Source organism: Patella vulgata, chromosome 4 (assembly GCF_932274485.2).
Source record: "Patella vulgata chromosome 4, xgPatVulg1.2, whole genome shotgun sequence".
NCBI lineage: Eukaryota > Metazoa > Mollusca > Gastropoda > Patellidae > Patella > Patella vulgata.
Genome location: NC_065882.2, coordinates 54,809,544 through 54,835,406, shown reverse-complemented (window position 1 = coordinate 54,835,406; position 25,863 = coordinate 54,809,544). Strand labels below are relative to the sequence as shown.

The following is a 25,863-nucleotide window of genomic DNA, read 5'->3' as shown; positions in this document are numbered from 1 at the left end:
CGTTTTCCAACAATTGATATGATCACGCTTTGTTTTGATTGCAACACATGGTTGAAGTTGTCAAACTCTCTGTCAAAGATGAACCACCCCGAAACAGCTTCACTAGTTTTGTCCACCATGCCATGTGACGAAAGCCATGTTTTCTTGAACTCAGTTGAAAATACAAGTAAATATGTCAGATTTTTCAAGAGATAACTTATTTTTTGTTGGAATATTTAATTGTGCAATGGATTTTGTTTACGGGAGTTGATTTCAAACACACAGGTAAGTTTATAATAACCAAGTCCAAATGTATTATGCAAGAGCAAAATCTGCTTATTACAAGCCTTTCTTTAGGCCTGAAATGTTATCTAAATTATCAATTAGACATTAATTAACTTATCCAGACCATAATAAACTCTCGATGTCAAGGCTAGCCTTCGATGTTGACTGGATTAGATTCCTATATGCCGCTAACGGCCGTTGATAATTAAATCATAAAAAGTGGATAATCGAGACTATGCTGTTTATATTAATGATTTTAGTAATGATGACCGAGATTATGCCAAAAAATTTCACCCGCTTCTTTCTCGGCTCATAGTGGATCAATTTGACTGAAATTTTCAGCAAATTACCTTTACACTATCTAGATTTTAACTATTATAGCGAGAACTGCCATCTCGTTATCTTATCTCCCATAATGTATCCTTAAGTAGTTTGTCCATAATCAAAGAAATCTGTTAAGTTAGTTATATTATACACAAATTTTAAACAATCTTTTATTTAATCATCATTTATCACTGTCTGAAATTGAGTCCGAAACTTCATTACTATAAAGTCCGAATAGTTGTTAAGGAAGTCTGAACAGTCGTCAAGGAAGTCCGAAGAGTTGTTTTTGTTGAGTATGAATTGAAAGGTCGCAGGACCGAAGCATTGTGCTACCTGGTATATTACATGTGGGTCTTATATTGACGGATCTATTTTTATTTGTACAAAAAGCAACATAGCCACCAAGAAACTTATAACTGAAGTATAGTATTTTGTCATATGTCTTATGAGTGTCACCGGTCATTACTATTCAATCTATTGCCATAAATTTTGATGGTGTCAGAGTTAATTGTACGATTGGCAGACATTTTGCAGTGTCACTCACTGTCAGAGTTTATTATACATACATCAAAATCCAATGCCAACATCATTGGCTTAAGCTTATGCTTACCAAGTCGCAGCTCGCCAAAATTTCCACAACCAATCTTCTTTCCCACACGGAAATTTGGCCCCACCATCAATACACTTGAATTTGTGGCTGTACTTTGTCTGCTTGTATTGTGCAAACCTCTTGCACTAGATTTCCGTCTTGTTGTTTCGTCTGTTTTTTCATATTCCCGTTTAGGAGTACTCATTGTAAGTTAGATTATTAAATAACACAATAAAATGACTGACAGTTCACTACCAAGTTCAGTTTTTCCACCAGACTTATACTGTTGAGTCTGACTGCTGAAGTCAGAGCGAGTGAAAATGAGCTAATTTTAGTAATTTGACGATCTCCAAAAGCCCCCTTTAAAATCATTTTTTTCCACTTTAGTAGGCTTCTTGAAGTCAGTAAACATATTGTTAAGTATCTAAAAAGCCAAACCCTTGTCCCATTTCGTATTTACATTATTTGTTTCCGAATTCCAGAAATAAATCAACATTCATTTAGCCGGACTCTTACGAGAAAAATATACAGAAGAACTGCAAAGGTGGGGACGATTCCTACGCGAAAAGCAACTTATGTAAAATATACTATTCCATTATTCGATATGCTGGATACTATGTGGGATAACGATAGGCATTATTCGTATACATATAATATGAATCCAGGATCGTCGATATACCAAAAGAAGCTCGTTAACACTTCGCCCTACTTTTTTAACCGGGTAGATATTTGCCGGAAGATGTGGTTTCTATTCCGGTGAGTTTTGCGCATGTCATTATTCGTTACCAAGACTTTGTTGTTATTTACTAACAACCACGATGGAAATGCTTTCCGTAACCCTAAAACGGCGTTTTGATTCAATCCTTCATCCATTCTAACGACCCTCTTAATAAAGAGTTTAGTCTTACACCAAGATACGAAAATAACATAATAATTATGATAAAATAAAATCAGCTGATTTACTTTGTCGTCACTTCCGTGTCAACATAACCTATTTTCAAGCATGGCGGACGTTTTCAAAATATTTTTGTCTGTACATATTTGATTAATTGTTTGTTTTTGTAAAACAAATTCCGATATTCTAAAATAATGGGAGAGAAAGAGAAACACCTTGTGGTGATTTCAGTTCTTGAGGGTATGTCTTAAAATGTGTTAGATTGTTGTTTACTGCAAAAAAGAATACCGATAATTATAATATTATTTGTTGACATGTCTGTTCTCGTTTGTATTGGGGCGCCCTTCTTTCTAAGGTCGTTACTTTTTCCAATTTTTCTGATCGTAAATTTTTATTTTTTATGAGATGTTCAACCAATGTATGATATTTAAATTTCCTTCAAGATCTGTGAGTTACGGTTCAGTCAGCCAATTTCACTGTCAGTGTCATTAGCTTCGTTTACACTGTGACTGTCGCTTAACCTCGATAAGTGTACATCTCTACAGTACTGTACTCGGAACAGTTCCAGGTGGCGATAGTATTAAAGAAATAGCATTTACACTGTGAAAATTTAATCGTGTGGTATTAAAGTATTTGTACTGAGATTGGTGCAGAGACGACCCCACATCAGTAGTATAGTTCTCAGTACGGCGCTGTTATGTTTGACCCGTTTACAAACAAATGCACTCTTGATAAACAGGGTTTGTATACTAGTGTCGCAGGGTTAATACTTGTACTAATAATATTGCGCTAACATGTTTTATTATTGTGTTTTGAGGTTGCCCGTAGTTTGTTCTTTGCCGGTAAGTAGAGGGGTTGGATGGCTGATTGGTTAGCGTGTGCGCGCTGTATCATAAAGTCTGTCATTGAGTCATCTTGCGTGATTTCGATTCCCTCGTTGTACGTGAAAAGGAGTAGGGTTGCCTGTCCAACCTCATGGGTTTTTTCCGGGTCCTCTGGTTTCCTTCCACTGCTAGAGACCCCTACGCGCAAGCGAATTATTGAAATAAAATTAAACCATATGTTTGTCCCGAAATGACCTAGTTTGTGTCGAGTGGACATTAAACCCCATTTCTCTCTCTCTTGCTAGTAAGTTTGGGTGTGTCCGTCATGTTTGAATGATTTGATTGGATATTCAATTTGCCTTGATCCACTCACTGTACACCATCATAGCAGATAGACATGTGAAATAAACACATTTACAAGTGTACCATATTCGATCACATATTTCATATGTATGGAACAGCAGTATTCGACCACACGTTGAATGTTAAGATTACATAAGCTTACAGTATGAACTGCTATAATTTAAAGTGGTGTACTGGTATTACTATTTGTATTATGTATAATATTATTTTCCAGAATATTGTATATTTTGGTGTAAATTGTTATTTTGGAGGTCATTTAAGACCATATATTGAGTAGCCTGAAATAAAGAATCTTACATGTCTTTGGTGTGTTCTTCCATAACGGCCCTGTGACATTAATTAATTAACAACTGTAAATCTGACAGCCTTCTAATCTTCCCTCAGTTTAACAGTAACAAGCCTTCTATTCATATGGCTATTTTGTTGGTTTGTAGCCAGTAGAGGGTCAATATTCCAAACCTTTGTAGGTTCTGATTTTTGAACATTTTTACATGGGTTTATTTTAACTCACTGCATCTGAAGAGAGTGTATAACCAACATACAGACATGACATAAAATAATTTGCGTACGCCTAACTACATGTGTACATCAATCAAATCAAATGTAAAATTGATCACAAGTGGTCACAGTAGAATATGGAATCTAATAAGTTGATGTATTAAAGACTTATATTGTTGGTGATTGTCCTGTTAGTGTTAAATAAATTTCTTTATTTTGTACTTCAGGAAGGCGATTACCACGGAGAACTAAGCATAAAATCATTGCTGAAGCTAAGTTTGATGGAGAATTATTAGCTACTGACCCTGTTGATCATGTTGAAAATCCTGATTTTACACAAGAACTAGCATGGGAATTAGACAAAAAGTCTTTACAACAACACAGGCTTCAAAGAGCATCCATTAAAATCCAGTGTTATGCATATGATGCCCATAGCACTCTCAAAGAACTGATAGGATATGTGGTTTTAGATCTACGATCAGCCACTGCAAATAAACAAGTATGTTCAACATTGTCAAGATTATTCCTACATGAATAGTTCAGCTTCTGCTCCTAAATCTTATGGACTTGATGTTGGCCTTTAGAAACTATCAATAGTACCTATACAACAATTTGTTTCAGTGTGGGACCAGCCAAGTTCAATGATGATTATTTTCTGCTTAGACTGGGCAATTTGATTTACAGATGCTTTGGAACACAATAGCTTCTGCTTTGGAACACAATAGCTTCTGAGGTCATTAATTACCGTTTTTTCTAGGGTTAAGCAGAGTGATAAGCAATTTGGTTAGTTGCGACTTGAAACACTGAGAGTGATGGAACTTGGTGTGTTTTTTTCATTACATCTATGCATGTACCTTGACTAAGTTCTATACTGAGCACCTTCTAGCCAGGTTAAACAGACTGATAAGGATTTTATTTGATTGCTTGATGCCTTATAAAAAGATAAAAAGAGTGTCATCTAGTTATTTTGGGAACCTATCTTTGAATTCTTTAATTGATTTATTTGTTTTTATTCTTTCATAGTGTGCCAAATGGTATCCTTTACTACACAGCAAGTATCACAAATTAAAACCAGAAATCAGATTAGCCTTGTATTTGGATGAAGATCAAGGGTCGAATGATAATATCAATGTCATTAAAGCTCAGCAGTCAGGTATTTTGAAATCCATATCTCATTGATCACTTTCAATTTGGAAAAAAAAAGGGTTTTGTATTTCAGATGAGAGAGAGGAATGGGGTTTACCGTCCACTCAACACAAGCTAGGTCATTTCGGGACAAACATATGGTTCAATTTTATTTCAATAATTCTATTGCGGGTAGGGGTCTTTAGCAGTGGATGGAAACCAGAGGACCAAGCCGGAGAAAACCCACGAGGTTGGACAGGCGACCCTACTCCTTGTCACATACAACCAGGGAATCGAAACCACGCCAGTTGACCCAATGACAGACCTTATGATACAGCGCACGCGCACTAACCATTCGGCCATCCAACCCGCCTATTTCAAATGAACTCTTCAAACTAATTAATCTATTATAATTTTTGTTCAAATCCCTCTCAAAACATTGTATTTGCGAGGAAATACCCCAAGATATAAAATTCTATTTTTAGAAGCCATGTATATCGTGTAACTTGATTTAGGACCCATTTTCAGAATGTATTCGTCATTACTTACTTTCCATTTGCCATACGTATTGAAGCCTATATAAATTCTTGGATTATCTTCTGTCAACCTCTTTTGCAGTTGTTTAATTGCAGAATATTTTGTGTAAAACTATGCATGTTATGCGTCGCTGGTCAGATGTTGAAAGCCACTAAGCCAAAAACTCCCCACATCAAACGTGTGACGCTATTTTAATAGCCTTGTGATCGTCTATTATTGTCTCTGGTTATATTTGCAATTCTCTTCTTTTGGCTAGGACTCATGTTGTGTATATTCTTCTTACCATCTCAGTAGTTTAGACTTTTGTCTTACCAGGAATAACAATGCAATAGTTCGTTTCTACATTTTTATGTCAAGCTGGATACATTTGGTTACAAATGCATAATAGATTACACTACAATACTTAAAATTAACATGTCTTTCTTTCCACCCCTAGTTTACTGATTGATGCCAACATATGGCCCTCCTACAAACAGTAGGGTCTACTCCACCCAGCTAGTGTCTCTTGAACCTCAGTGATTTCTCCCGAATTTAGTGGCAGTCTCTAGGAACTCAGATGGTAATCTCTACGCAACCCACATGGTATCTGATCTTAAAGGCCTGGCAGTCTCTTTTATAGGACCCATATTGACATTGGCCTTGAAGTCTTATCACGCTGAGATCAGACTATTCAAGACCCTGGATCTGTTCAATTACTGATATGATTGGACTAAACTTGACTAATGATGCAATAGGAATTTTCCAACACAAGTGACAAACTTAATATTCTGGTTTCACCTAAAATTGGCTATGTTTTGGTTTTATAGATCTTTTTATGTATCAATCCATCACTCATTTTGATTTAAGTGCGTGAGACATGACTTCTCCACAATACATGTATATGAACCCAACAATTAGCCAAAGATATATTATTAAACATACATTATGCAAGAGCTAAATCTGCCTATTGCAGGTCTTTCTTTGGGCCTGAAGTGTTATAAACTATTAATTAGACATTTATTAACATTAAAAGACCTTAATCAACTCTCCATGCGATCTTATCTGTCAGATTTTCACTGGATTTAAATCCGATTTGCTGCACAACACTCATGATTTAATCCAAAGATGGATAATCGAGACTGTTTTTTATGGTACCAACTTTAATATTGATGATCGAGGCTAGGCCTAAAATCACTTTCCAAAAGTTCATCACTGCACCTCTAAGTCTTAAAAAAGTTCACCTTAACCTAAACACAGAAAAACATAACTAAAATCTAAATGTTCATTAATTCTTCAAGTATCCTAATCTCTAAACATTATAACACTGCACTTTTAAACATGCATTATGCAAGAGCTAAATCTGTCTATTGTAGGTCTTTCTTTAGGCCTGAAATGTTATCTAAATTATTAAGTTAATTAACTTATCCAGACCATAATCAACTCTAGATGGCATCGCTAGCCTGCGAACTTAAGTGGATTGTGATCCGATTTACTGCATAACTTTCCTTCTCGATTAAATGATTAAATGGATAATCGAGACTATGCTGTTTAACGTACTGACTTTAGTAATGATGATCGAGGCTAGGCAGAAATTTCATTCGCTTAGTTCTCGGTTCATAGTGGATCAATTTGAATGAAATTTTCAGCAAATTGCCTTAACGTTATCTAGTTTTTAATTATTATAGTGAGAACTGCCAACTCGTTATCGAATCTCCCATAATGTATCTTTAATTTAAGATTTAGAAATAATAATGTTAGACTAGATAATGTAAAGGAAATTTGCTGAAAATATCATTCAAATTGATTCACTATGAACCGAGAACTAAGCGGTTTAAATTTCAGGCTAGCCTTGATCATCATTACTAAAGTCAGTACGATAAACAGCATAGTCTTGATTATCCATTTAATTGTTAAATCGTGAAGGAAAGTTATGCAGTAAATCAGCTCATAATCCACTCAAGATCGCAGGCTAGCGATGCCATCTAGAGTTGATAATGGTCTGTATAGTTTAATTAATGTCTAATTTATAATTTAGATAACATTTCAGGCCTAAAGAAAGACCTGCAATAGACAGATTTAGCTCTTGCAAGTTGCATAATATATGTTTAACTCTTACATGTACTTTTAATTAATATTAATCTTCCATTTAACTTGTAATAAACTTTGATGTGTCTCTTTAATCATCAGAATTCTAAAATACATGTAGCATTATTTTATTTTTAATTATAAATCTACAAACTAACTTTGACCTCTTCACCTTAACTCAGTAATCTACAATTTTATAATTTTATAATTTCCTTTTTTGTTTTATAATTCTGCCAAAACAATCAAATTGTTATTTTACATTTCACCATCAGTAATCTAACCTTTCGACCTAAACTATTAAATTTTAACTATTTGAATGACATCCTATTTTATTCCACAGTAGGACATTAGACCCCATTTCATTTAATTTATCTAGAACTATGTCCCAAGCAAATGAATTTACACTCCAGTATGTTATGATTGTCATGTTTATATAAATATAAGTATGTTCTACTTATATTTATATAAACATGACAATCATAACATACTTAGCTTTTAATTACACATATTAACAACTTGTTATAGCACACAAGCAGGCGTCAAAGTAGACAATTATATTAGATAGCGCTTATACATTTTAAAGCAAAATTTAATGACACAAAAATAACATAAAATTATATAGGTAGCGTTAATGTATATCTTTATCCACTTTTCGCAAAGGGGCCTTATTCTCATTAACCTGTAATTAAACTCGTATTTAATGACTTTACGATAATCTCGCAAATTCAACAAGTCATTAATTTTAGTTTCTAGGAAAACTATACCTAAAACCCTATAGACGGCTAGTTGTGATTTATAAGGCTCTCTTGTTCTTATACCAGCAATTTTTTTACTTAACCTAACTCTATATTCAGAAGTTAAATTACTTATTTTAGCTTTTACTTGGCTCTTATTATATTTGTACATTTAAACCCCCCCAATGTTCCCAAAATTGCCTAACCAACAAGAAATAACAAGTGCTCCGTAAGTCAAGCTGGCAGACGATAAGCCATCAGGTTGCCAGATTGTTTTTTTTTTAACATTAAATTTTTAAATCTTGTGGGTGTTTAAATCCATTTGAATCTCAGCCATCCGATGGTCTAGAGAGTTATTATTGGCTTGTCATGTGAATAAATGTCAAAATAAAAGTTAAACGTTTCAAGCCAAAATAAAGACCTGCAATAGGCAGATTTAGTTTTTACATAATGTATCTTTAATTCAGCAGATGGTTGACATCAGATGTTTTTATCATGTTGAAAATTACCTTGCCAGCAAAGTTAAAAATTTGCTATTTACAATGAAAAAAATTGTCAGTTATTTGTACAATCATGTTATTTTATATTGCAGACGAACAGTTGACAAACACAGAAGCATTAGATCTGAAGACATTAATACCTGTTCTAGATGAAGATGAAGGGTTTTATCAAATCGGACCTGCTGACAAATGTAGTGAAATGTTTGTTTTATCTGTGACAGTTGCATATGCTTCTAATCTTGCACAGGTATGAACATCATAAAATTGATAAACTTTTGTCACTGACACTGAATACACATATCAAAATATGAATATGTTAATCAATTTCACGTAGTTGAACCCATTTTGACTTTCCTATTATAGAAAACTAGCTTAGCTATCCAGCATTCTGCGCGTGACTGTCTTACTTTTAAATAGTTTTGATTTGACTTTTGCCAGAAAAATAAGGTGATGGGCCGATCTAGAAAAGTAGCTATGTTCTAGATTGTTTCTAACATTAATTGTTAATTTCAGTAATAAATACTGCACAAATTACAAAATGAAAAGCACCGTTTAATTCCTTTTGGAAAAAAAATTGGTTATTTATAAGTTCATCCGTTTTGCGAACAAAGCCACAAAGCAAAAAAACTCTCTTGTATAGATAACAAAATATATTGTTTCCGCCTTTCGAAGAAAGCAGCGGACTATTAAAATCTGTCTATCTGTCTGTCTGTCACACCTTTTGGGACACAATAACTGACCTTCTAACTGAGCTAGAATGTTCAAACTTAGTGTAGGTGTTTATTAGGTGAATGCCTTGATGGAGTTCGAAGATGAGCATTTCCTGCTTCGGGTAAGCAGAGATAAATAATTTGATTGGTTGATGCTTTGGAATATGATAATGTTAGTTCTAATTAGGTGAGAGTCTTGAAACTTGGTGGGGGGGTTGGATGGCCGAATGGTTAGCACGTGCGTGCTGTATCATAAGGCCTGTCATTGAGTCAACTGGCGTGGTTTCGAATCCCCAGTTGTACGTGACAAGGAGTAAGGTCGTCTGTCCAACCTTGTGGTTTTTCTCTGGGTCCTCCGGTTTCCTCCCACTACTAAAGACCCCTACGCACAAGCGAATTATTGAAATAAAATTGAACCATACGTTTGTCCCGAAATGACCTAGCTTGTGTTGAGTGGACGGTAAACCCCATTTCTCTCTCTCTCTCTCTCTCTCTCTGAAACTTGGTGTATAGTTTCATTACATCAATACCTTGACTAAGTTTGATAATGAGCATTTTCTGCTCATTGCAAGTAGAGCTGAGCAATTTCATTGGTCGATACTTTGGGACAAGATAACTTTCAATCTAACTCAGTGGTTCTTAACCGTTTTTGGCCAATGGCACACCTTGGAACACATGAAAAAGTAGCAGCACATTTGACTAAATATACATGAAAAATATTTGAAATTTGCAAAATAAAAACATAGTAAGTCATAGACGGTATACAACCGTAGATACAGACTAGTCATAGACACATATAATGAATCAAACTAAATAAAGAAAAACACAGCTATGAACTTACCAGTAGACACCAGTGAATGCTTTATTGGGATCGGGGGGTTGGATGGCTGAATGGTTAGCGTGTGCACGCTGTATCATTAAGTCTGTCATTGAGTCAACTGGTGTGGTTTCGAATCCCCGGTTGTACGTGACAAGGAGTAGGGTCTCGCCTGTCTAACCTCGTGGGTTTTCTCCGGGTCCTCCGGTTTCCTCCCACTGCTAAAGACCCCTACGCGCAAGCGAATTATGTAAATAAAACTAAACCTTATGTTGGTCCCGAAATGACCTAGTTTGTGTCGAGTGGACGTTAAACCCCATTTCTCTCTCTCTCTCTCTTTATTGGGATCACATGGTTTTTCACATTTTCTTAGTGTGCCGTTGAGAATCACTGATTCTAACTGATGGAGAGTGATGAAACTTAGTGTATAGTTTCACTACCATTGACTGAGTTTGATCATGAACATTTTATGTTTAGACTAAGTATAGATAATCAGTTTGATTGCTTGATACTTTTGAAGAAGTTCAATGAATTAATATGTGTCATCTATTTATATTGGGATTTCGGCGGGGAACATCAGTGTCACTGTTTGCTTGTTTCCTTACATGTTGCTTTAGCATTTCTAATTATGTTTTTAAACAATGGGACAGGCGCCGATGAAAATACAAAACTTTCATATTTTTACCTGGCACCACATGATATTATAAATACAATCGTTTCTACTACAGCACCTGATTACATTTCAGCTTATTCCATCCAACCAACCATTATCAGCCACTTCCTATTTTTTCTACTATTCTTTACTGGGTAATGATGTAACAAACGAAGCCTTTACAGATCTTATCAATACAAATTTCCCTGCAGAAAGAGCTTCAGTTAAAGTTCGGTCAAGTTTTGAAGTACTTAGAACTTTCTTGTCAAATCAACCAGGCATACAGGTAAAATGTGTTAGAATTTAATCTCTTGTTTTTTGGTTACTTGTAAGATTTACCTTAGACCAAAATCAACCAGAATCTGCCCACCAATTACATCACCTTTAATCATGTGTACTGAACCAGGGTTTGAGTTCAGGGATAGCTGTTGAAAAAAATTGGTGGACAGGTTCTGAAACTTCCGGAGCCGCAGTGGCTCAGTGTGTAAGGTGTTGGCTTGCTAACCAGGAGGTCTCAGGTTCACTCCTGATGTTCATTAAGAGAGTTTCTCATGACATTCAGCCATGATTTCCCCTTGTCTGTTGTGCAGAATGGTGGGCCCGTCAAGGAATGGTGGCTAGTCGTTCAGATGGGCAAAAAACCAAGTGGCATGCACATAAAGACCCCTGGGCAGTTGGAATTCAATAGCACCACTCTACGGACAAAGTTTTCCTCATAGAACACTGCATGACATAAGCCCATCTTCATTAGCCCCGTTGTTGCAGAAAAGTAGGACATTAAACCTATTTTCATTCCATTTCATAATTTTCCAACAGCATTATCATCAGTATTTTTATGCATTCCATATTGCTTTTAAGTTTCATCTGTGCTGTGGTGACCAGTCATTAGGTAGTTGTGAAGTATCACTGAAGACTTTGTTGAAGAAGGGTAGTTCTGAAATTTATATGAGACCAATTAGTTTAGAAGGAGTATATCAAGTATGTAAAATTCAAATATTTTTATAAATGATGTGATCTATCTGTAATCAAGACCGGCACATTCGTCTTTTATATGGTTCGATAATGAGCATTTTCTGCTCAGGGTAAGCAGAGTGATAAGCAATTTTATTGGTAGAGACTTTATATGGTTTATTTGTAATTCTAGACATTATCTTTTAAAGGCATTTAGTGAAAGCGATATATGATAAACAGACAGCTTTATGGATAACATTCACTAGGTTTATTAACTGCAATGTTTCAATGAGGATACTCTCATTGCTTGATAATGGTTAGAGTATCCTCATTGAAACGTTGCAGTTAATAAACCTAGTGAATGTTATCCATAAAGCTGTCTGTTTATTTAATTCTAGACATGTATGTTTTAAACTTGAAGATCAAAGACTTTAGCATGTGTAGTTTAATGGGTTCATTTCCTTGGTCAATCTTGTTACACGATCATGAATTTGTAATTGTTTTCCATAATTTTAGCTTGTACCACCTAACAAGACCAAACAACAGATAGGACCTGTTCCTGATAATATGAAGCCTTCTGTTGGTATTTCAGTTGTTTTAAAAAGAGAAGATATGGTAGGTTTATTTACTTTCTTCTTTTTACTGTCTTTCAAGGATTGATAACTTTTTGAATTTATATGGAGAAAACAAAATAAGTTTAACTTGTAGATAATACATGTTATACGATGAGTATGAGTAGTTAGAAACCAAATTACTGAAATCTCTGATAACGTTATCGAAGACGATATTGACTTATTGTTTATCACTGAGTCTTGGTTACGTGACTGTGGCAATGAAACAAAAATAACCAATTTTCACCAACATCTTACAAGTTTCGACATGTCCCACGTTTACATTCTTCAGCTGTTCTGTATAAGAAGAGTCCAGAAGTAGAATTTTCAAGCACCATTTCATCCACATTCTCATCCCTGGAATTATTAGATCTTAATCTCATTCATTGCAACCACTAAATTAAATTTCTATGTGTTTATTGTCCTCCACCATCTAATACCAATAAGCTGACAGATTCAATGTGTTATGAAGATCTTTCTTCTCTTATCGATGAAACTCAAACTATAAAAGGTGACCTTGTCATTTTAGGCGATTTCAATATTCATTTTGAAAACTTAGAGAAGCCTCTTACTAAAAGAATTATCCAGCTTCTTGATTCCCATAACATGTCATTTCTTTTACACATAAATCTGGTCACACTTTAGATTGGATCATAAATAGAAGAATTACAGACTTGTATCCAACCTGTCTTGTAAGAGCTGTAAATATCCGTCTTATGGAGTATTATAGTTATACTCAAATAATTTCAATCAGCCTATAAACCATTCCATGGAACAGAAACTGCTCTGAATTGTGTGCTTAATAAAGTTAATACAATTGTTGATAAAGGAAATGTAATTTTGTTGATATTGCTGGACTTATCCACTGTATTTGACACTATTGATCCTAATGTTCTTATCACCTGTGTCTGTGATGAGTGTGGATTAGACGTTATGGTATTAAACTGGTTTTCATCGTATCAATCAGGCATAAGCCAGTCTGTTATTATCAGAGACTCACATTCAGCATCTGTCTGCCTGAGACACTGAGACATATTGTGCCCAATTCTTTTTACCATGTATACTAGTCAACCAGGCCAGATTATAAATGGTTTTCAACTGTCACACCATCAATATGCTGATGACACTCAGCTAATTGAGAGCTTGCCTATGTACTTTAACATTATTGAAGCCTGAATAACATTCAAGCATGCATTGCTGATATAAAGTTCTGGATGTCATGCAATAAATTAAAACTGAACGATGACAAGTCAGAGGCCACACTCATAGGTCCATCATCACAAATTTCCAAAATGTCAGTAGATCACGTTGGAGTTGGTGAAGTAAATCATTAATTAGATTACCGGTACTGTAAATTAGATTACTGTAACAGTCTTCTTACTGGCATTTCGTCTGAATTATTACAAAAACTACAGAAGATACAAAATTCTGCAGCCAGATTAGTTTTCAAATCTCCAAAACATTCTAGTATATCTCCAGTACTAAATTCTCTGCATTGCCCGCGCGTAAGTGAAAGGATATATTTCAAGATTTTAACAGTTGTGTATCAGTGCCTTCATGGAAATACTCCTTCGTATTTAAAGGAACTTGTTCATCCCTACTAGTCAATACGACCTGCGATTCCCAATTGCAACATTATCTTACAGTATCAAAGTGGAAAACTTTGGTTTTAAATCATTTGAAGTTTTAAAGCGGCTTTGAAGTGGAATGCCCTCCCATTAGCTTTAAAATCTGCTCCAACATTTTCAAGATTTAAATCTAAATTAAAGATATTCCTGTTTTCTCAATATTAAAAACAAACCCTAAAGTAACTTAGATTTGACTTTGTGTGCACTTTAAGCAGACTTTATTGTTTGGAGTTTAGCGCTATATAAGAACCCTATTATATAATCCATGGTCAATAATATTATAATTTTATCAAAGATTGTTTTTAACGATCACAGTGGATTTGTTTATATCTGCATGAATTTCAAATTTATTTATGGAATTTAACATGTTTTTCATCATGAAGTTAAACATATAATACAATAATTTCTTTACATTTACAGGTAGTAAAGTCTCCAGTGAGGGAATTAGAAGGAAATTCAAATACAAACACTAATGTTCAAGGCTCCCCTAAAGCTAAAGCTCAACCCAGTCCTAAGTCATCACCTAAACTCAAGTCAAAAACTAAAAAAGATGGGAAAGGTAAAGAGAAACGTGATGGCTCACCTACAGCTCAACAATCTAAATCAAAACCTTCAGGTGAAAACTATTCAGATGATTTTGAAGATGAAAAATCTAAAGAATCTGCCAGTTTAGGTGAAAAATTAGCTCAAAGAGGTATGTTCAGAGTCTATTTTTGTTTGTACTTTCCCATTAATCAGTCTTATTTCATCTGAAATCCCATTTTGACCATAAAAATTAGATGAATTATAGAAGTGCAGATATCACATTTCAAGGGTAATTATCTTAAAGTTCAAGGGACTGGGGTCACTAGGATTATGTGGTTAGTAGAGAACTGGACTCTATATTCAAATAAGTCTTGGGTTTAAGTCCTGGTGTAGAATCACTTGCAGTTTTCAATCGTTATTATCACTGGACGGCCCTAATGGTTACAGAGCTGAGAATAAAGTGTTTGTAGAGGTTCGGATGGTACTAAAATTTATATCCACAACAGGTATAAAAGATATGTTGACGCTTCCCAACAAAATTTTCACCTTCAAGTAGTTCAAGATAGATTTCCTTTTTTTCTTTCAGCTGCTAAAAATACAAGTCCAACCTCATCACCCAAAACAAGATCTCGCAGTCCCAAAAGATCCTCACTTTCTCCAGGTAATTATTAGAAATTTTAATTAAGTGACTATAATAATAATAGATTAAGAAATTGCAATTCAATAGATTGGATCTCGAAACTGGTTGATTTTTGTTACATTGAATTTTACATTCTAGGTCGAGAGCTAAGAAGTAATGATTTGAGATTCCCACCTGCTGCCTTGGCTGTGCCCCCTCAATCTCATCATTTTTCATTCTCCATTGATTTACGTAGCATTAAAGATACAACATCCACCAACACCCAATCAGTATTCCTCAGGTAGGTAAATACCACAATATACACCAACCCTTTCACATGATATTCTTTGCACTTTATTTTTTTAGTGCAACCAGAGTTTGGTCATGCATTAGTCTGTATTATGGGAGGCGACCTTATTTGAAATGTTTAGATTTTTTTAGATGCATATCTATTTTATCGTTAAACTCTTAAAGATACATTATTTAGATAAAGAGCTGACTATTCTTGCTATAATAGATCAAAAATAGATAATGTAAAGTGAAAATGTTGAAAATTTCATTCAAATTCCTCTATTCTGAGCCATGTTATCACTTTTTGTAGTATTGCCATAATGTGTGCATTGTGGTAACCAGGGCACTGGTATATTCGAGACTTAGCCTCTCTTTCCCATTTTTAAATTAAATTTTTAAATGGCGAACCGTTCTAATTTAGTAAAAATCTCAAGTATCAGATGTCATTGAGATTTGGATATGGTCTAACTCTGCTTAAAATCATAGCCATCCGATGGCCCAGAGAGTTGATATGGGCTTGCTGGGTTTGAATAATAATTTATTTAAAGACAGAAAAAGACATGGAATAGGCAGATTTAGAGCTTTCATAATGCATCTTTAAGAATATATCTATCAGACTGAATTTAATTTGTTGTTTTTCAACAGATACATATATCCTTTCTTTGGAAGTGCTGCACCAATTTTAACTCATCCACCAGTTGATGTTAGAAAAGGAATGGAAGTTCTTCTTCCTCAATCATTTTGTGCTTTTGATTTCGCTTGTTCTCCTAGACAAATAGAAGAAACATTTCAGAGGTGAGTTTAAAGGCACAACAATCCACATTGTTCACATATATTTCTTGTTATTATGTAATTAGGTACATCTGAGTATGGAAAGACATTTAATCTTGAAGAATGATTGATTTAGATATTTTTTGGACAAAAATGTTTTTTGATAAAAGTATTGATGTTTGTGGATATTTAATCTGTGTAAGTGTGATTTACTTTGTTGTTATCTCTAGAAGTTTGTACTCCTTAGGAATTTTGTCAACAACAACACAAATCCCTCAAGACCTTATTGGGCCAATTTTGTCCAAATGAGTCGAAAAGTGGTACATGTATTTAGAAATAATCTTAAATTTGTCATGCAAGTGTAAACCATGTGTATACATTGGGTATTTTGATAAATAAGAAAATAAGCTGTTATATTCAACAAAGCATTAGAATTGATAGTGGGTTGATGGTGCAAATTTATTATTGTTATATTGTTTATTATGTATTTGTAGAGTTCCACTAACAGTAGAAGTATGGAGTCGAGATGAAAATACTAAAGATCGTCTTCTAGCAACAGCTAGATTACCAATACCTGATGTGTTACCTGTCGATAGAAAAAGAGTTGTGGTATGATATCATTTTGTTTCTGCTTCCTTCTTTGATGTCCACTTGTTCATCTATTATCCATAATTCCTCATAAACACTAGAAAGACTTTATCATTCAACTTTTTAAAATGTTTTATGCATATCATCTGATTTTTTTGGAATTTGTATGTATTGTTTGGATTATTAAGATATACAAAGCTTTTTCAAATTTCAAATTGGTTGCAGAGAGAGAGGTTGCTAATAATTAGCTAATTATAAATAATTATTGCTGTTCCACTGTATGGTTCATATCACATAGAGCTGTAAATTCCTTTCAAGAACATAAAATGATTAGAGTTTAATAACGACATCAACCATAGGATCAGTTATGATAGTATTTAACCACATTATAATATTATTTACAGTCTGATACAGGTGTAAATGGGACAAGACAAGAACATAGTGATAGAATCTATGTTATAAAAGCTAATGGGTAAGTTTTACAGTTTCAATGTGTGTACAAGGGCTGGCTGAAAAGTTCTAAGCCCAAAAAGGATAGATCAATTGGGTTGAAACAAACTTTTGCCACCTTCAAGTCCACTCATTGAATTAATCATAGACATACGAACTGCAACTGTAGTTTTATTATTGTTTTTGTACCAGACCATCTTGTGAACCTACCCAGTGTTAAAATTTGTAATTAAAATTTGAAAGTGGAGGACCATAAAAGATATAGACACTAACGTTAACTTTTAGGCCAAAATAAATATAGACAAAACAGACAATTCTTGATCAGATATATATTCTAAATAACATTGAAATTCATCATCTGTAGATAAATTCTCGAATAGACAGAGTAGCTTTGATACCATGGAATGCATTGTTCTGTTAATGATATAATTGATGACTGATAGATTGATTAGTTTAATGAAATAGAGAATTATAACACAGTATTTGTTTAACTTTTAAACATTGGGATCCACATATAGCTATATTCTAATTATACTTTGCCCTTATTGCTTTTGGGAATTGGATGAGGATTACGTCTCAGTATTCTTTCTTCTCCACCACAGGCAGTCACTAAGTTTTACATTCATTCAATCTCACATGATTAACAAAATCGCTCTAACAATATTTTCAAATTTTACCTCTTCATTTTTGATTGATTGAAAAGAAACTCTAAATACTCAAGGCATCTGATGTTGATATGCTCCCCCCAACATTTTGGTTAGCACATGAGATTTTAGTACAAACACTCTTGCTATAGGATATCCTTTTCTAGAGAATTGTAAAAAAGAAATCAGATATAACTATCATAGATATTGGTATAACTGTCATACATATTAAGTTAAAAACTTACATTTTCAGTATGAGTGAACACTATGGTGAATTATTTGTGGTGTTAGTGTTAGAAGATTGGGGACCATTACCTCAACAACAGATAGTAACTACAACACAACAACAACATATTAAGGTAGGTATTTCATGTTTTGTTCATGTTGAGTGCAGTGTACTGTTTGAAGTATGCCGAGGATTCATGTGAATTTTAGTTTAATTTGGCATGCCAAGCATTTACTGAAATAAAAATAAGCCATGTGTTAGTCCCAAAATGACCTATTTTGTGTCAAGTGTACATTAAACCCCATTTCTCTCTCTCTCTCTTTCACTATATTGTAGTTTGCAAGGGATTCCTATTGCACTAAATATGCATCAAACCATTAAAGGGATATGCTTCATATTCTGTACTTTATTCATGTACAAAGATTATTACAGTTTTAAATATACTGGAATCAGACTTACTATTATGTACATTCGTCATTTAAACATATTATGTACATTAGTATTAGTAATATGGTCATCTAATTGATTCTAATATAAAATAATCAGTTTATTAAGCATTGTCATAATTTATCTCTTACTTTCAGCATCAGACTTCTAATGTACAGTATCAAACAGGCAATCATTCCATAATAGACGATAATAACTATCAACAAAACAATATACAGCAGCATGTATCACCACGACAAACAGCTGAATATCAGGCTGCATTGGAACTAGAGATGTGGAAAGAAAATCAGGAACATGCATTTGAGCTACAGGTAGGATATGAACGATCACCTTGTGAATGAGTAAAAATAATATATTACATTGGTAAAGATAGTCTTGAAAACAAAAAATTCCTGATGTATTATAAGCTTAGTGAATAAATCTGTTGATTCAGCTCAATTTTTTTTAATGTAAATCAGCTAATTTTTCACATTTTGCATACTTGCATTTTGAAAACTTGGACTTTAAGTGTAGCTTTAGAGTTAAAATTCTTTCTCTTTGATTGCAGTTAAAACAGAGAGAAATGTCCTATATGAAAGCTTTAGGTGAAGAATGGAAGAAAAGAGATACAGAAAGAGAGGTTATAATGCAGAAAAAGGTAATGAAAGATAACAAATTTCTAATATTCTTTTGACTAATTAACTAAGATGATATCAGATGACTAAACTAAAACTATCTTTTAGAAAACGCTATAGTAAGCAATATTGCAGATTCAACATTTTCAACAATATGTTTTACCTTGATACTAAGATCTTTTAAATGAAATATAATTACTCCTGGTTTAATACTTTCGAAAACTGAAATCGTGAAAGCAATATTCTTTAGATTTATCTTTCAATGCTTAAGCATAGCGCCTTCATTGTTATTACAATCATAATAAATAAGAGTTTATCTATAGGTAACAGAATATACCCAGTTAGAAGAACAACTGAGAAAAACTTTGACAGATTTGGAAAAACGAGAAAAGCAGTTGGCTGCCAATGAACATGAGGTTTGTATTGATAATGATAACCTAAATATTTTTATGCCCTGGTCGGAAAGTGATGTAGACATCAATCCAATTTCTGTCTGTTTCTAACAATATTTAGTGGGGTTTTTATCTTTGCCTTGAAATATCTGTCTGAAATAGGATTTAAAATTTACAATTTATTAAAATGTTTAATCATATTATATTGTCTTTGTTTTATTGTATGTAGGTGATGAGACTGAAAACAGATTTAAAAAGAGAACATGATCGTAAATTACAAGAACTTAAAGAAGCTTCAAATCGATTAAAACTAGATTGTGATCATCAAGTACAATTAGAAAAGTAAGCTGGATTTCTGTTGAAGATTCTTTCATATCATGTATACAAATCTATAAAACATTTGAATGTCGATTTTAGTATTTGAAAAAAAGGGAACGTATGTATAGAAACTCCCATCTTTTGTTTACCTAGGGTTTGAATAAGAGATGATATAGTTTATTGATAATAAATATCCTTCAATTTTATTCACTACTTAATAAATGGACATCTCTTATATTTAACCCATCCCTGTTGGTTTGCAATGAATTTTTGGTGTGTGTGAAAAATTTGACTATGTTGTGTTTGAAGATATAAATTCATCAGAATAGATTTGAGTCATGGATGTAGTCCAGATCCCGTTATCAGTATACCAAACACAACCAAATTTTATCCTTTTTATTGCATGCATTGTACAGGCATGGAAGTTATCCTACATAAAACTTATATTTTACACAAAAACCCTCAGTTATCAGAAATGGGTGTTTTTTCTTTGTAATGCCTAGTTAAATGTCTAGAATATAACTAAACTGTATCTTCCAGGTCATGCTTACCTTTTAATTAGTATTTATTTTGTAATTTAGAATGAAGGTAAAAGAGTTAGAAGATCTGATTGTAAGACATAAAGGAGAGGTAAGTAATGCACTTAATATAATATTGAAATCTTTGGCTGCGGACATTAAATGAAGGACAGCCTGAGAATTGCCAGTATGTCATAAATAGGCCCTATGAATTGTTGTTTCTTTCTGTATGTGAAACATTAGTAGTTTAATTAAAAATAGCACTCATCTACATGTATATATAGCCATCTTGGAACTGTGATGTCCCCTTAAGAATCAAGGTTTTGTCAATTAATGTGCAATTGTCCAAGGAACAAGCTTGCCAAATTCCATGTCGCACTTGAAATGGCAAAGCCTTAGATTTTTCTTCAAACATTGTAATCCCATAGAAGAACAAGAAGATGAGTAGCGCTTAGGGCCCAGTTCCGGTTCAAAAAGTGTATTTTATTGATGTAGATCATTAGAAAATTGATTGATTTTACGTTCAGATTTCAAAGAAAATTTTTTTTTTTTTTTAGGTATTAGAAGCTGAAAAAAAATATAGAAATATCGAAAGAGAATTTAATATTTATAAAGAACAACAAAATACTAAACCTGAAGTTAGACTGCAATCAGAGATTAACTTATTAACATTAGAAAAGGTAGGTTATGATGTCCTGATACCCAATATCTTATATAATTTTACATGGTTGATCAGTCTTCATTAGTCCGGTTGGTGCAGAATTGTAGGATGTTAAACCCGATTTCATTACATTTTGAAACGGTTATAGTATATTTCTGTTAAAAGTCCCAATATTACAGACTAAAAGGTTATAGTTTGTTTCTGTTTAATTCCCAATATTACAGATTAAAAGGTTATAATTTATTTGTGTTAAAACCCCATTATTACAGACTAAAAGATAATAGTTTGTTATTGTTAAAACCCCAATAAAAACTGCAATATTAGACTAGACTTTTCAGACCAGACACAATAAAAAGTTGATTTATTAAAAAGCAAATTGGTCCAAAAATTATGAAATTCAAGTTCTGTTGACCTAAAGTTCACATTAATTTCTATTTTTATACGACCACAGTTATGGCCCTTGATTACTGAAAAATCTTGTGAACACTCTAGGCTAAAGTTAATGTCCGATTGACTTTATAATTATAGACAGTGTTTAAGGCAATGAGACGAAGATATTGTCATTTATTGTTTGGTTAGAAGTTTTTTTTTTAAAACATTGTGTGTTATGGTCATGGTATTATTTGAGTTTTGAGATTTTTTAAATCTTCCGACAGGTTGAGTTAGAGAGAAAGTTAGATGCTGTAACTAAATCTAAAGTACATTATAAACAGCAATGGGGACGAGCTTTAAAGGAACTGGCCAGATTAAAACAGAAAGAACAAGATATTGCTAAAGCCAGTTTAAAACGTCAACAACAAGAATTAGAACATATGAGATTACGTTATCTAGCAGCTGAAGAAAAGGAAGTTGTAGCCTCAGAGAAAAAGGAACTTGAAGACATCAAGAATGAATTAAATAAGTAAGTTTGAGAAATTAAGGTCTTTTAAATTAAACTTCAAGTAGTGGAGATTGAATTAAGATGTTATTTTCATTCCATTCATTCAAAGAGTCACTTACATCTAAAGACATGTTTAAGAAAAGTGTGATCTGTGATGTCAGCATGGGGGTTTGGATAGCCGAATGGTTAGCATGTGTGCGTTGTATCAAAAGGTCTGTCATTGAGTCAGCTGGCGGGGTTTCGATTCCCTGGTTGTACATGACAAGGAGTAGGGTCGCCTGTCCAACCTCGTGGATTTTCTCCAGGTCCTCCGGTTTCCTCCCACTGCTAAGGACCCCTATGTGCAGGTGAGTTGTTGAAATAAAATTGAATCATATGTTAGTCCCGAAATGATCTACCTAGTTTGTGTCGAATGGACGTTAAACCCCATTTATCTCTTTCTCTAATTGAGGTGGAATATTCAAACTTGGTGTAAATCTTCATTAGGTGAATACCTTGACTCAATTTGATGAATTTAATTATCTGCTTTGGCTAAGCTGAGATAAGAAATTTGAATTGGAACATGAAAACTTTGTATCTTATTGAGTCAAAGTAATAAATCTTGGCATATAGTTGCATTACATCAATACCTTGAGGTTATCCTGTTGAAGAAATAAAGGGTGTCAAATGATAATCTTTCTCAGTTTCTTTGATTATTTTCATCCATTATAAGTTTGAAAGAACCATTCCATTATTTAACTTTGGATTTGTTTTCCAACATTTAAAAAAACATGTTTTATTAATCATTTCAGATTAAAACAGATTGAGGAAGGAAAACTGAAAGTTACTGGTGATTCTAATGATATACACCAACTAGGCAGTGTTAAACGTTTAAATACAGATTTAGATAATAGTGTAGATGATCATATTACTAGATTAATAGAAGAGAGAGATACATTACTTAGAACAGGAGTTTATTCAACTCAAGATAAAATTATTGCTGAACTAGATCGACAAATACGGGAATCAATGTCTCAAAAAGTCACTTAGATTTTTAGGAAATTGGGACATAGCATAGCTAGGCTGTCACTCAGATTCCATTTGTCACTGAATGAAATTGACAGACTGACAAATTAGCTGGTCAGTTAAATAAATTGGAATAATTTATATCAGAAACAATACTACCGATAAATCAAATGTTTTAACTGTGGATAAAACAGAAATGTACCAACAAAAATAATATCTTGTTGACAATAGTATGAAGTGAATGCTGTGGAATATATTAGATTGTACAGCATTACCTATATATGTAAATAAAAATGTAGATGTATGTAGCTTTATAAATGATCTAATAATCATTTGGAGAGATTAAATTAATAATTATCTCATATGTACATTTGGAGTGATTTAATGATACATTTAATGATACATTTACATAGATTAAATTGATGATAATTTCATTTTTAATGATACATTTGGAGAGATTAAATTGATAATAATCTCACATTTGATGATACATTTGGAGATATTAAATTGATAATATTTAATGATACATTGATACATATATAATGGAATTTATTTTACAAAGCCGTCCATTTCATTTAGACTTGATTTATGAGTAGTTATTTAAAGTCACTGTGTAACGTTGGCAATTTCAGTAAATATCAAATTTTTCACAGCTCAATGCATGTTAAGATGTACATGGATTGATTATTTAAAATGTAATTAAGAAAGCTAAATCAAAATATCAGCAGTAGATAATATCCCATTATGAATTCAATAAAATTGAAAAGAAGCCTAGCCAAAGATTTTAGCGAAGATTATAAGTGTGACTGGCATTTGATCATATCCCATTTACATCCTCTGCAGGCTATAACTAAACTGTTATGCATTTGCAAGAAGAAAACAAATATTTAAAGATACTAAAGGGGTATTAAGGGAGATCCAATAAAGAACTGACAGTTCTCGTTATAATAGTTAAAAAAAAAATATAACATAAGGAGAATGTGCTGAAAATTTCAGTCAAATTGCTCCAATCTGAACCAAGATATTAGCGATTGATTTTTAGGCCTAGTCTCGATCATCATGTTTATAGTCAGTACAATAATAAACAAAGTCTAGATTATCCATTTTGATGTTAAATCATCCATCACAAAATGTATTCAAATCCAGTAAATATTGCATGCCAGCGATGGCATCGAGCCTTAATTATGGTCTGGATAAGTTAACTATTGTCTAATTAATAATTTAGATAACATTTCAGGCCTAAAGACAGACCTGCAATAGGCAGATATAGCTCTTGCATAATGTATGTTTAAATTACCTTCAGACAGTATAATAAACTACAAATATTTTTAATTAAACGTATTTTCTTTTAATGTTGATGTTTATTGCAATACAGTGAATAAGTTTATCCCACTAAATATATATGTGCATCTTCTACATGTATTTGACAACTTTAAACTATTACCATGACTATGACTAGACTGATATGTAATTGATAGAAGAAAACAAATATTTAAAGATATATTAATGTTAGTACTAACATTGTTATTAAGTTATGAATATGTACTGCTGTAAGGCATGTTGCATGACAATGGTGGGTGCCTTACAATAATACTATATCATTTACTTTTGGTAAAATATATTGTTGATGATATAATTAGGATCTCGACTGTCAAAGAATATATGATAAAAAATTTATACTGGCATTTTATGGTTAAAATTTACGATGCTATCATTTGTGTTTAAAAAATCTTTTCTTTTTGTGGGGTTTTACAGTAAATTTAGAATTTGAAAAAATTTCACATTGATTTTTTCCTATTTACTAAAATCCTGTTGAGAGATGAAAACTGTATGTATATGATTAAATTAAATGAAAGATTATGTTAAGAATTTATATGGTGCATGTTTTCTTGGCATTTGAATGCTTTATATAAGCTTAGTCATTTTATGTTGTCTGTGATTTTGTACCTTAAACAATTTTCTTATTGTAAATAAAATTCTAATATTTATATTAAATTATAGATTTCAATTGTTTATTTTTTGTTATCAAAAAGGGGTAATGGATTGTTTTATAATTATTTATAATAGAACTTATTTAAAAATTGACTTTACTAAAGGTCAACAAAAGAAATGTAAGAAGATGTCTAAAATAAAAGTAATGGTCTGCGTCAACTATTTTCCGAATTCTACGGCAAAATATACACTCTGCCAAATTGTGTCTGAGTGTGTGTACACTCCCGTCGTAATTTAAAAACGACATTTTAGATGATAAATAAAATGACATATTCGTCTTCATTGGTATTAAATACCATTGGCTTGTATTGATATATTTTATACCAAAATAGAATCGAATGGGATTACGTATATATCAAGGTATCAATAACTTTAGACAGCCAGATTTTAGTTAAAAGTAAAAGCGGCATATATACTTTTTCCCCTTGGAAAGAAACTGTATTAAAGGTTTCAGCCCAATTCGGTGCGATATTCCTTGCTGCTCATTTGGCAGTAAACGTCGAAAATAAAAAAAACAATATTTTGGACAAAACTCGACCAACCCAAATAATGTTCCTTGACTATATATCGGAGATGAATTTATATAAGCTCCGGCTTGTTTTCAGATCCCACAATTATATAGTGTACTTTTATAATATGTAAATATTTATTGAATAAATAGTATCAGAAAAAAAATAAGAAAATATAAGCGAAGTATTGAAATACTGATTTTCGTATATACTAAACAGCAAAAAAAAAAACAAAAAAAAAACGTCAGTACGATTTCAAAATCAGAAATGCACTTTAATCAAATCATTCTAGAAAACGACTTACTAAATGGATCAAAGCAATTTTTT

At 32.9% G+C, this 25,863-nt stretch overlaps 2 protein-coding genes across 7 annotated transcripts in view; one reads left to right on the top strand and one right to left on the bottom strand.

Annotated features, from left to right (window-relative positions):
- LOC126819258 (casein kinase I) overlaps nt 1–1,742 on the bottom strand; it is a 51,879-nt gene extending 50,137 nt beyond the window's left edge. For 3 of the 6 annotated variants that reach the window (XM_050547196.2, XM_050547197.2, XM_050547195.2), the window contains exon 1: nt 1,199–1,740. In XM_050547196.2, the coding sequence (XP_050403153.1) occupies nt 1,199–1,382 (184 nt within the window). In that variant the 5' untranslated portion in view covers nt 1,383–1,740. Of the gene's footprint in view, nt 1–1,198 lie in introns of all 6 variants that reach the window. The other 3 variants (XM_050547200.2, XM_050547199.2, XM_050547198.2) reach the window with 2 other exon arrangements.
- Nucleotides 1,743–2,167: 425 nt separating this feature from the next.
- Nucleotides 2,168–25,030, top strand: LOC126819256 (centrosomal protein of 120 kDa). The gene is made up of 22 exons (XM_050547192.2): nt 2,168–2,312; nt 3,985–4,256; nt 4,781–4,910; nt 8,810–8,964; nt 10,991–11,182; nt 11,755–11,874; nt 12,364–12,466; nt 14,511–14,780; nt 15,198–15,272; nt 15,390–15,531; nt 16,167–16,316; nt 16,787–16,901; nt 17,285–17,352; nt 18,228–18,333; nt 18,785–18,958; nt 19,195–19,284; nt 19,585–19,677; nt 19,883–19,995; nt 20,553–20,601; nt 21,047–21,169; nt 21,807–22,051; nt 22,822–25,030. Exons 1-22 carry the CDS (start codon nt 2,267–2,269, stop codon nt 23,057–23,059), a joined length of 3,069 nt encoding a protein of 1,022 aa, XP_050403149.2. The 5' UTR covers nt 2,168–2,266; the 3' UTR covers nt 23,060–25,030.
- Nucleotides 25,031–25,863: the final 833 nt, after the last annotated feature.